Source organism: Drosophila yakuba, chromosome 3R, assembly GCF_016746365.2.
Source record: "Drosophila yakuba strain Tai18E2 chromosome 3R, Prin_Dyak_Tai18E2_2.1, whole genome shotgun sequence".
In the NCBI taxonomy this organism is placed as follows: Eukaryota; Metazoa; Arthropoda; class Insecta; order Diptera; family Drosophilidae; genus Drosophila; species Drosophila yakuba.
The window spans coordinates 16,644,162-16,657,009 of NC_052530.2; the positions used below are offsets into that span (position 1 = coordinate 16,644,162).

Sequence of the window (12,848 nt, forward strand, 5' to 3'; positions counted from 1 at the left end):
TAGAGCTTTTAGATAAATTAAGTAGGATTAGAAGTCTTAGGACTTTTTTTATTTAATAATGAGTGGAACACAAATAAGCCACTAAACTAAATAGCTTTATTGCCATTACTAGCCCCTTGAATATTATTCAAAAATATAATTTCAAAGCGTCCTTTTGCCAGTCTTTTGTGGTCATTTATGGTGAGATTTTGCAGCGAAAGGGCGAGGATGGTTGATATAGAAAACAACTGAATCCGTTAAGTCCCCTTCTGGGGTAAGGGATTCGCCACCAGCTCCATCTCATCCAACCCCCGGGCATTTTTCAGCCAGTGTCGTGTCTCAAACTCAGTGAGAGACTGGCAACTAAAGTGTTTGTTAGCGCATTATGCTGACTTAGATGCTGGGACTCACACCAACCAGCAAACCAGCCAACCAACCAACCAGCCAACCAACCGAACGACCAGGAGTCAGGCAGCCCACCAGAAGCACTTTTACTTACCAGTGTCCTCCGACCGCCCGCCTGGCAAGGATCTTCCAGCTCCTCCTTGTTTGCCAAGTGGCGTGCTGACAGCCAAAAAGGATTTTCGCTTGCCGTTGCCAAAAAGCTTAAGCCTTAAAGCCAAAAGCTAATTTTCCTTTAAGATTTCTTGTCACCGATGCGAGGGCAAGTCAAAGTCCTTTGTCCGGGGAGAATACGGAATGCATTTTCGGAGTGGGATGTCTTCCATGGACAAATGGGACATTATCCGTTTGTGATTAGGTGTCCTGACATGCAAATGTATGTTGGAATTGAGTTGCAAAATGGGGCTGTGCTGGCTGAGCAGGCTATCAGTGGCGCATAAAGCGCATAAAGCGCAAACTGGGCCATGGGAGTTTGGCAATTTATGCACTAAGCCCTCGACGCAACCGCCCCACTCAATTGCCAAAAATGTTTGCTCAAGCTCAACTTTGTAGCTGGCTTTCTCCTGTTGCCATCGCACCTGCTCTCGAGACGAAGTTGTAATGAAAACTTTTGCTCAAAATAATAAGTATCATAATTTTCCAAGGGTTGTCAAAAAACTCTTTTAATTTATGCTTGCCATTTCCGACCGAAGTCCAGGTCCAAGTCTGGCTGCAAAATCAACATAAATAAGCAAAAGTTGCTCAGGCCCTGCCACCGACCTCTTAGCTCTTCTGCTCCCCTGCTCCCCTCTCCACCTTTCCCCCTCCGCACTCAGCCAACTCGGCCCACTTTAAGGACCAAGTTTGCCTTTTTTGTCACTGTATTTGGGCCAGGCATGTGTATTTGTGAGTCATTGCCGGTGTGTTTATGGCAAGTTGGCAACTCTGTTACAATTGCGCCTAATTTCATGCTGTACTTTGGCAGGCAAACAAATGTTGCTGCATACTTTCAGGTAAATAACTTTATTAAAATAATGACAAGCCAGCGAAGGCTGCTCTCCCCTCCCCTTCCCCACCCACGAACAGCCCCTCACTTTGGGATCCTGTAGGAAGGATGCTCGGTCGGATTTTGTAGGACGGCTTGGGCCTTGACTGCGATGTCTATGGGTGTTCTTTGTTCTCGTTCGTATTCGTATGGCTGATCTGTGAGTGACATTATATTTACACGGAAAGGAATAATTAACTTAGGAAGTACGATAAATGCGGTTAATGTACTGCAGTAATATTTAGATGGTTCTATATTGCTAGAGAAGAGCTATGGATTTACAGAAGACAGCCTGGTATACTTTTCTATTTACAAAATAATAAATATTTATTATTATACCCGTTACTCGTAGAGTAAAAGGGTATACTAGATTCGTTGAAAAGTATGTAACAGGCAGAAGGAAGCGTTTCCGACCATATAAAGTATATATATTCTTGATCAGGATCAATAGCCGAGTCGATTTGGCCATGTCCGTCTGTCCGTCCGTCTGTCCGTCTGTCCGTCTGTCCGTCTGTCCGTCCGTCCGTCTGTCCGTCTGTCCGTCTGTCTGTCCGTATGAACGTCGAGATCTCAGGAACTACAAAAGCTAGAAAGTTGAGATTAAGTATACAGACTCCAGGGACATAGACGCAGCGCAAGTTTGTCGAATCATGCTACCACGCCCACTTTAACGCCCACAAACCGCCCAAAACTGCGACGCCCACACTTTTGAAAAATGTTTTAATATTTTTTCATTTTTGTATTGGTCTTGTAAATTTCTATCGATTTGCAAAAAAACTTTTTGCCACGCCCACTTTAACGCCCACAAACCGCCCAAAACTGCCACGCCCACACTTTTGAAAAATGTTTTAATATTTTTTCATTTTTGTATTGGTCTTGAAAATTTCTAACGATTTGCGAAAAAACTTTTTGCCAAGCCCACTCTAACGCCCACAAACCGCCCAAAGCTGCCACGCCCACACTTTTGAAAAATGTTTTGATATTTTTTCATTTTTGTATTAGTCTTGTAAATTTCTATCTATTTGCCAAAAAACTTTTGGCCACGCCCACTCTAACGCCCACAAACCGCCAAAAGCTGTCCTTCGCACTTACACTAGCTGAGTAACGGGTATCAGATAGTCGGGGAACTCGACTATAGCGTTCTCTCTTGTTTTTTTTCTTTACTAAAAATAAATGCATAGAAAAACGTTAAATCAGCATCTATGCTTTTATATTTCTAATTTAAATGTACCCCCTTTTCGGAATGCCTACACCACTGCCAACCCAAAGTGTATGCACTCCATGTGAAGGGCAGCCGAACGACTCAACTTTAACTGGCGATGTTGGCCAAAATAACGCTGTAACTGAGGCTGGCAAGTTGGCCAGGTTCATCTGGGCCCGGCTGCTGTTATTTTGGCCCATAATGCACAACGAGTTTCAGCACAAGAGTGTAAGAGTGTAAGAGTGCGCGCGCCCCGAAAATGTGACGCTTCTAATTATGAAACTAAGCAGCTTGTGATTTGTTCAAGCGTGAAAATGGCTGTCGACAACAGACAGCAGCATGGTCGCCAAGCGGGAAAGCGTGGGGAAATCGAGGGAAATTCGGAGGAGCAGCGCAAGAACGGCGGCAGTTCAGTGCGAAGCGGACCTCGTCTCGGCACGCAAAATATTATGGCAACTTGTAAATAAGCCGCAGCTGGCTGGGAGCAACGAGCAGGTCAGGCCACGGACTTTGGATGGCTGGAAAGGCGGGGAAAACCGGGAAAACTGGGAAAGCCAAAAGCAAATTTCGCCCCGAAAATTTATGCAAAATTATTTCGTAAAGTTTGCGTTGCGCCATCGCCCATTTTTCTGATGGCAAACTGCGACTGCGACTGATGCTGCTTAAGCCTTTTGATGATGGCTCCTCATGGTTTGCCCACCACAACCCCTTTCGCTGCGGATCCCTTCGTGGAGTTCATCGCCATTGCCGTCGACAAAGTTTAGCATTTTGCGCGACAAAGTGGCAAACAGTTTAGCAGAGTTTACGACAACACAGAGCCTGCTCTTGTCGCGCTTGTCGCCCAACGTTGCGTATACGCCACGTCGGCCTCGGCTCAGTTTATGTTGGCCAAAACCCCGCGCCCTCTCCGCCCTTTCCGCTCTTTGAGTGCGGACTATTTAATAGCAGCTGCCATGCGGCCATGATGCTAATTACAGTTGCCATTTAAGTGGTTGCACCAAAATGGCGGCATATTATTTTTTTTCGTTTTTTTTCGCAGGTGGTTCGGTTGCCGGGGTTTCAGGAGGGGGAAATTACTCGGAAAGGTGAAGGTTGGCCAACTTCCGTGGCGGTTCTGTTAACTGGGTGTTTGAGTTGGCTTAAAATTGGATGACACCTTGTTATATCAGCTGAATATTTCCGAGCTGGGATACGGAACTTTGTTCGCACTAGAAATACTTTTTGTTGAGCAGGCACAACGATGCATAACAAAGAGTTTGCTATATTTTTGGTTATATATATATATATATATACGTTATTACAAAATTAATTAAATAAGCAAATCAGTTTAGCTAAAGCTACAATTTTCTTAAAAAAATCAAGAAATCACTTTTAAATTTGTTCAAGGAATTGATTTTTTTCACTTTCAATAGCATTTTCTGCGAATTTTTCTTGGGACTTTACGCACTTATCTGCAAGTTCAATTACCAGAAACTCGTTTGCTAGCCCTGAAGAGCTCACGAGTTCCATCCTCAAGCTGGAGATCCAATCAAAGTCGAATGTTTATTGTTGGCTTAATCGAAAAGGGTTCGCTGTGCAGTCGAATACATCAAACATACCGAAGCATCGCCTTTCGCATCCGTATTCTGCCAGAAATTTCAGTTACAATTTCCCAGCTTCTTTTGCCGCATTCCATGGCTAAATCGCAAGTCTCGAACATGCTCAGTCCGTGTAATGCGCGTTTAAAAAGTTTACAAACTTTCGCCAAGTTCTCAGCGTACTTTCCTTCTTTTCCTTTTCGCCAGTCTGCTGCAAATTCAGTTTTTCACGCCGCCTGCAACTTTGTGGCCAGCGTAAAGTCGATTTGGGGCGTGTGGAGAGGTGGTGGGGGCCATTGGGTGTGGCACCCATTTCGCAGCACGCGCCTGTTTACACTTTTCGCGCCGCTTTGATGTATTTTCGTTGCCCCACCGAGGCGCTTAAACTGCCAAACGTGACCATTTAAAAATGCGCCACGTTTGCCAAGCAAAATAACAAAAAAAAGAAACGAAACGAAAAACTGAGCGGTGCTGCAAAAACTTTACCAATGCCTCGAACTTTGCCACCAAAAATGGGGGAAAGGCCGAAAGCCGCCAGAGAAGTTCGTGACAAAGGTGAAAAGAGCAGCGTGCTCCAGGGCGTGGCAGTCATATGCAACTGCCGCATGGTTGTAAAATTTATGAAAATTGATTTTCCCTTAAAAGGCCAAACCGAACCCGAAACCGAAACCGGACAACTTAATGCCAGCCTGGGAAATGCTGCAAAAACTCCATTTAATGACATTTTGACTCGAAACGTGCCAGACGCTTTTAATAGAAGCATCAGAGTTTGCTTCTCTTATTTTATTTTAAGTTTTTCCTTTCTGTTTTTTTGATTGCTTACGTGCGCGTCACGCACGCGTGTTGCAAGCAGTTGAAGACACCTGAAAGGTTAGCGGATTGGGTGGATGCTATTTTTCTAATTCTTCTTCTGAATCTTTTAAGTGCCAATCAAACAGCAAATAAAAATTGATCTATAAATTATTGACCATTTGGATATTTTATTTTGATCCTTAAGTTTATAATATAAACTCCTTATCCAGTATTTGGCACATCTTTTGGCAAACCATTTCATATTCTTTTCTTAGCACGAGAGCATCCCTGAAGACTGCTGCTATAAAATGGCCAGCATCGACGTGCCGAAAAAAGAATGATGCCCGATGCAGGTTCCGGTCTAGTCGGTGTGGACTGGCCAAGTTAATTTTCTATAGCACGTTGTTGTCATTCAGCGCTTTTATTGGACATTCGACTCCGCTCCATGGCGCCACCGCTCCACCGCTCCGATCCATTTGGGTCGATTTAATTGAAAGGAAAACATCACGGGAAAAGCGTTGAGGTGAACGCTGGCTAATTCGGTAATTTGCACGCAATTGCATGAGTTGTTGACCATATCTATAGAACGAGTGGATGGGAATTGGGATCTGCTCAAATTTACCTCTCTCTCTCCGTGTGTATATGTGCACATGGACATGTGCCTGCCGTTCGGGTTTGTTGACTTCAGGCAATTGACTTAAATGACAGCCTTTGTTGTGCTCTTGTATTGTCCACCAGCATGACAACATGGCGTATGCGTAATGTTCATTTCATGTGCGTGCTTCGAGCTGTAGGCGAACTGATGAGGAGTTTATTGAGCTTATACCAGGCATGTGCCTGCCACAGGAAGATGAATATTATATACAAATAAAAAGAACAGGACTTTTATGAAAGTATATATTATATTAAATTGTGTAACGGTAAATTGTTAGAGTAATGCGACTAGCTAAAGTAAATAACTATATAATAATATCGTTGGGTTAAAAAGCCATTTCCAACAGATTTCGTGTTAAAAATGCAACTGCAATCAAAGTCAAATTTGATGAGTACGCAACTTGACAATAAGTTTCAACTTAAAGTTCGTTTCTTTCTAAATCCCAAACAAACTTTGAAAGACTCTTAAAAAGTGGAGGACGCTGTTTGGGTTGGGATGTGGGGTTGGAGTTGGAGGATCTGGCTGTTCTCCCGGGAGCATCCTTCTGTTTCTGGGAATGGGAGACTGTGCCACGCTGCGTTTAACACAAATGAATATGAATGCGGGCCAGGGAGCTGGCGATGGCGATGGCGATGGAGATGATGGTGATGGCAGTTGGTGAGCAGACGGACTGGGAGAGTGCTAAATAAAATTTAATGTAGTGCGAAACGTTTATGAGCTGCAACCGCAAGTGATGAGTTGCTGTTGTTGTTGCCGTTGCTATTGCTGGGCGGCAACGAGGCGAAGCGGTAAATAAACAAGTGGCAAAGTGCGCAAAAAGTCGACTGGGCGTATCAGTTTGCTTCAATTGCGACTCCTTTCATCGGCGCTTTCATTTGGCCATTGAAAAGTTGCCCGGGTACTTAAAGTAGTTTTTTGCGAGACCCACACGGCGTATACGCATCTTTTGCACACACTCGTACTCGTGGGCTTTCGAGTTAATGCATTTGGCAGGCACATGCGGTAGAATTGATTGAATTTAATTGAAATTCTATTTTGATATGCCGAGTTCTATGCAGCTAGCACTTCAATTGCACCACATCGACAATTTCGACAGCTGAAGCGCTGCTTGATTTTCAATTTAAATATGAGAAAAAAATTTGCATTCAACTGCAGTTGGCATTTGCCCCGCCAAGTTTATATGAACAATATTTTTTCCTGCTGCGCCTTTGGGCTGCAAATCGCTGGGGAAGCGCTGCTTGTAATTGACAGCACCAGCACCTCTGACAGTTTAATTATTTTTTTCACTTTTCAGTGGTTGCTTAAAAACGTAATTGAAGTGCATTTCTTCTGCCATTTTCATATGAACATTCGTTGAAAGCGGGCCAGTAAATTGGAGTTTTACCTAATTAGAGCTACATTTCAGATTCGAGTAATCTATTTCTAATTCTAATCTTATTTTTGGGGAGCTAAATGCAGTGAGATTTTTTCTAAAATAAAATAAAATATATATATATTCTCACAGATTAAGGATCATAATTAGAAGAAACAAAAACAATCATTTCAAAAATATTTTCATAATGAATACTAGTGTCAAGCATCTTTATAGCTGTCACTTAAAACGCCTACTGAAAGGCGCTTTGGGTCCACCATTTTACACCACCAATTGCTGCTGTGACTCTGAACAGCTTCAGAACTTCGATTGGAAAACAAAGCAGTGAGAAGAAAAGAAACGAAACTCACCTAGTGGGAGAAAAACTTTCGTGGACCCGCACTTGTTCACCTAAACACACACACACACATAGACAGGAAACCAGCGGCAGGCGGAACCCATAGACAATTTCCGTTTCCTGTTGTAAGATGAACAGCTGCCCCGTTGGCGATTTCTCCACTTCTTTGCCCTCCATTTCCTATTCTCTCTGCCGCTTTTGTTGTTGCGAAGACATCGGCGTAATAGCGCCAATAAAAATGGCCGCCAATTGTGGTTAAAGTGCGGACCTCTGGGGTCCAACACTTGAATTGCCCGAGTAATGGATGAAATTGTAAACCTGGAGAGTGGAAACGAAGCTGGATTCCAATATTGGCTTAAATTAGCCTAAAAGGTTATCTCATTAGGTAAATGGCACTTAAAATATTGGAGCTTAATCTTACTTAATTTTACAGCAGTTTTTCTGTTTTTTAAGATTGTATATAGTTTCTTCTGATCGTCTGTTAAGTTGCTATGTTATGTTTTTAAGCCTCTCAGCATTTCTTGAGACAAGCTGCAGTAATAATTGCCTATCATGGAAAAGTGCTCGTCAGATTGCAGCTCCTTGACTTGTCTTCTTTGCCTAAGCACATATCATGGGCCAAAGATGGGGCTAAGCAGGACATTAGCCTGGCCACTTACCAAGGACATTAGTCTGCTCAGCCCTTTGCAGCCATTGCCACTAACCTGGCCAGCTCAAACGCTTTGCTGCCTTTTAATGCGTTTAAGCGCATTTACTTTTCCCTGTGCCAGAAAGCTACTTACTTACTTGCCACTCAGCTGAACGCCTTGTGGCCTTGCAAGCCACCCATTGCCACCCATTGCCACCCATCGCCACCCACCTGTTGCTCGCCTCAAGGACCGCCCACATGTGAGCTGATTATGTTAATGCGCGGACCCATTTAATCCGATGGCAAGTCAAACAGCATTTGTGGTGCTTGGGAATTGAATTAAGGAACAACCAAAATAAAAGTTCAAAGTTGTGAGTTAAAAGTGCGCTGGCAATTAAAATAAAAGTTGGCCAATTTTATTACGATTTTATGGCTTTCACTGCAGAGGTGAAATTGCCAACAGGTCAAGCGGGAAAAGTGTGTGTCTGTGTGTGCAAGTGTGTGTATGAACTCGCTTTACGGCACTTTTTTTATTACGTCTTATCTGCTGCGTTAATATGGCTGAAGAGGAGTCCTTAAAAGTCTCCTTTTTCTCTGCGAATGATGTGCTAAAACTTAAAGTTTATAAATAATAAAAAAATTACTACATGAGTATTGGTGGAGTACTTATATTAAATAATATTTAAGTATTTGTTGGGTTATTCATATATACGTAAATCATTTTTTGTTCGTATGTATGAAATTATTACTCATAAAACATAATTATAACATTTGTTTGTATTACATATCTAATTTATTTATTTCTGATTAAAGAGCATTGTGTGGTCGTTGTGGCCACATACACACTTTCTCCTTTCGCTTTCCACTTTCTTCGTTTTTTTTTACCTTTACCATGCCTTTGTTTGCCTTAATTTCCACTTTTGGCCTTCTTATCGAGAGCGACGAGCTTCAGGTTCACCAAGTTGACCCGCATTTTAAAGCTGCTTAAATGTTCGGCAGACCCCATTGAAATAAATGAATATTGTGCTGGGGGGTTTGAGGGTTATGCTTTCGGGGGGCCAAATGGGAGGCAATTTGCGGGCGGGCAGCAAACAAAAATTCATTAAAATTTTGCATATTTATAAAAGTGGAGAGTGACCCCCGCTGCCGCCCTGGGGCACTTTTGTTTTTAAAGCGTCGCCCTTTCAGAATTTTCTTGTTTATGCTTCGTAATGTGGCGAGCTTAAGTTTGCTAGCCGAAAAGTACGAGCATGCAGCGGAAAAGCTCAAGCCGAGTGCAAAATACTAACACCGAAGGGAAAGGAGCTGAAGAAAAGTTTTTAATATGCGGATAGCTTTAATTAAATATGTTTTCCACTCGGCGAACCCAAAATGCCAAGAAAAACAAAAACAAGCAAGCCATTATGTGTGTTTTGGGTGTGTGTGTATATATTTTTTTTTGGCATTTTTTCCTCACTCGAAACATAAACATAAATGTTGGTCGGTGTGGCAGGCTAACAAGTATTTCTCTTTTTCACTTTTCTTTGCTTGTTTTTCAATTTTTTTCGTCTCTCCTTTTTTTGTTGTGGTACTATTTAGAAGAAAAACTTTCGGAATATGCAAAATTCGCGTCCACTTTGGCTTAGTTTACGTTTATATACTACACTAGCCGAGTTTAAGTTTTCGATGGCTTAGATTTCGTTTTCCTTCGTTTGAAAACTAAAATAAGTTAAATATTTTACTAAGTAAATAAGGTATTATAAATAAGTTAAATACTTTAATTCCATTGTGATAAAAAGCACCTCTCAGCACATTCCCAGGAAAAAGTATTTGTAAGGGACTTTTGCATTTTAATTATCTTCGCAGCTTTTCTTCTTTTCCGGTATTCCAAGTGGTGGCTGATTTCTGAATATCCATTTTCCGTTTTTCAATTTACCGTTTAAATAAACATTAAATGGGCGGCACTGCCGTGGAAATGTGTCCCTTTTCACGATGCCACTTTTTACTGCCCACATATGAGCGTGGAAAAAGAACAAATTGACATATCGAGGCCAAAAAATTGCAAAAGCAGGAGACAGTAAATTTTTGTTTCGGTCTCGCTTCTCTTTGTTGTGTAAATCGTTGTAAAATTCATCGGATATGAAAATCTAATGATTTGTAAAGGCGTCGATAAGCGGGAAAAGTGTGAAGGGAAAACAGACTGGCCCTGGGGTCCTTCGGGAAAGTTTACAACGCCTTACCCCCTTGATTGTGGGGGCTACAGGGTAGGCTGGGAAAAGGATTTTCAGCATTTATTGAAATATTATTATTTGCTCATATGTATAAGAGAATGTCCGTGTGTGCGAGCAAAAAACTTTTCATAACTTAAGCCACACACATACGCGCGCACAGCACCCAGAAAATTAAAGCCAACCCATTTTTGCCTAAGAAAATTCAGCTGGCTAAAAAGTTTTTCCCATTCCGGCCAAAACCAAAAATCAATTCAAAGTTAGCCCCAAGCCCTGGCCACTCCTTTCTCTGTTGCTTTTCTTTTGGTTTATGGGTCATGTAGTGGAGCATCTGCGAGAATCTCTCAACTCTATATCGGATTAAGAGCCATTATCTTTTTGGCTTAATCTATGCTCAACGCAGCGGCAAATTTATTGTGTAAATTGTATTTATTTTAGATTTATAGATACATATGTCCATGTGTAAGTACATATAAATTTGCTAGCTCCCTCTTGAGCCGAGATTTCTGGTCTTTCGTGCGGCATTAAAAAATATTTACAGTGTCTAGACTTGCCAGCGCATAAATCAAATGCATGCAAGATTTCTTCGTTCGCTGCAAAAAGGAAAACTTTCTGAGCTTGCGAGTATGTGTTTGCTCTTAATGTGCAGCGTGTGGCAAAAAGTGCTAGAATAAGAAATATTTCTAAGCTAAGTTGCACTGCAAATGTATTTGGGAGACTGGAGAAAAAATTAAAATTAGTAGCAGAAACTTTGTAGCTATGATGAAATAAAAGCCTTTCGAACGCCAATTTTGTAATTCTCTGAACTCTGGACTAATACTTGCAATTGATAATTTTGTCGTACACATAGTGAAACTAACACAGAAAACTACTCGCCACGTCTCAATCCACTGGGATCCAAAACGAAACGCATGCCGAAGGCAAATCGGTCCGTGGGCAGATTCATCACCACACTGAAGCCCATTTGCAGTGGCAAATGCCTCAGGTATCTGCGTAAAAAGAAGTTATACTTAGATGTGTCTTTCGAATGCAGTGGTATACCCACTTTGTCCACATAAAGCCCACGGAAGCATCCGAATCGAACATGCCGTGCACGGCGGAGTTCCAGAAGTTCCATTGATAACATATTGTGGCAATGGTCTTTCGCGTATTGCGATTCCACGCCAGGAGATTGGCCATCTGGATTTGGGGATGAATGCGCTGCCAGTAGCTGACGTCCAGTCCCTGCCTGGATGCGGTGGCGGCCAAGGAGTAGTTATAATGGGAGTAACTAAAACGACGAAATACAAAAAAGCTCGATTAAAAAAGGCTCACAATTCGTGGTATTAAAGGGTATTAATCTTACCGTGCTGCCAGTGCCAGGTCCGGAGTCAGTTTCTGAGGATCGTTCCACTCCAGCAGAAGTTCCCCACCGAGAGCCCAGTGCGCGGATATCGATCTCATCACGGACAGGGTGCAACGTCCGTTTTCATTCCGCACATTGTAGAAGTTGGCGGTCCAAGTATCACATGGCCTCGTCCACTCGATCGTGTACTGGCTCTCCACCGGAGCCGTTTCCCTGGCCTTCTGCAGGATGGCCTCCATGCGAAGGGATTGGAAGGGATAGTACAGGATGTTCAGGTTGGCAGCGAGCGAAGTGGGATGTATGTCGCCCATAATGGTTGGGGTGTACTGCAAGAATCAATTAAAGATATAGCACTATTACCAAAGATATCAAGGATATTGCATCTTTTCCCTGATTATAGATTATACATTACCATAGTATCATCTTGCACCCGGAAGGTGTACAGTCCTCCGAAGCGAAACCCAGAGGGCCTGATGTGGCTGAGAACCCAGGCGGCCGTGATGTATTTATTGGGCGCCAGGCGGTGGAGGTAGTCGAGTTCGATGCCATCGAAGAACTTGGGCATCACCCGGTGGGCCAGAATGTGCAGGTTCTGGACATTGCCGGGATTCTTCTTGTTGCAATGCCCGCCGACGCGTTCGAAGCAATCCGGAAAGAAGATGCCCAACTCGGAGTTCTTGTAGGGGGGACAATTCTTGCATGATGCCATATCTATCGATGGTGGGTGGGTTTTCGTGGAGAGACGTGGAAGAAACGGCCAGCAGTGTAATGTGAAATTCGGTTTTGATCTTTCGCTGCAGGAGTTTTTGGTCGAGTTTTGAGGAAAGCTTAACTGAAACTGTTGCTTTTTATTTTTACTCAGCCTTTTCCGGGCAACAAGAAACGAAAATGTTACATAGACCTGATGTTCGATCAAATATTTATGATATACATGGTTGGTTTTGGGGACGCTTGCCTTGCAGACAGCGCATTCAGGCAAAAATATCATCAGCTGTCAATTGTCATTTTATGCGCCATTTCGTGGGCTCCTTTCGGCTTTCGCCAGCCTTTCCGCTTTTACATCAGAGCTTGTCACACCATTAGGCGCATTTCACACTTTTTACATTATTTATATGCCATCGTCTTCTGCCTTTCTGTTTTTATTCTCTTCGTCTGTCGCCGACGCCTCCTCGGCATTCCCCTTTGCTCTTTCCCCTTTCCCCTTTTCACTTGTCCATTCGACAGGACATGAAATATTTAAACATCGAGTCCAAGCCAGCTCTTAAAGGATAATGGTTGGAGCTGCGAGGATGCGGATGATGACGTTGATGTATGTAGCCACGATTCGCG

The 12,848-nt window shown here is 42.9% G+C and overlaps 1 protein-coding gene across 1 annotated transcript; it reads right to left on the minus strand.

Annotated features, from left to right (window-relative positions):
• Positions 1-10,863: 10,863 nt before the first annotated feature.
• On the minus strand, positions 10,864-12,423 carry LOC6537144 (mitochondrial import receptor subunit TOM40 homolog 1). Its single transcript, XM_002097669.3, has 4 exons — positions 11,932-12,423; positions 11,520-11,845; positions 11,220-11,444; positions 10,864-11,163 (listed from the first exon to the last, which is right to left on the minus strand). The coding sequence occupies exons 1-4, from the start codon at positions 12,226-12,228 to the stop codon at positions 11,043-11,045; spliced, it is 969 nt and encodes a 322-aa protein (XP_002097705.3). The 5' UTR covers positions 12,229-12,423; the 3' UTR covers positions 10,864-11,042.
• Positions 12,424-12,848: the final 425 nt, after the last annotated feature.

Bases quoted from the DNA above. Each gene is read 5' to 3' on its own strand.
- LOC6537144 (XM_002097669.3), bottom strand. From the start codon at position 12,228: ATGGCATCATGCAAGAATTGTCCCCCCTACAAGAACTCCGAGTTGGGC. The intron at 11,846-11,931 runs GTAATGTATAAT...TGATTCTTGCAG, and splicing joins GGGTGCAAGATGATACTATG to TACACCCCAACCATTATGGG. The intron at 11,445-11,519 runs GTAAGATTAATA...TCGTCGTTTTAG, and splicing joins GACCTGGCACTGGCAGCACG to TTACTCCCATTATAACTACT.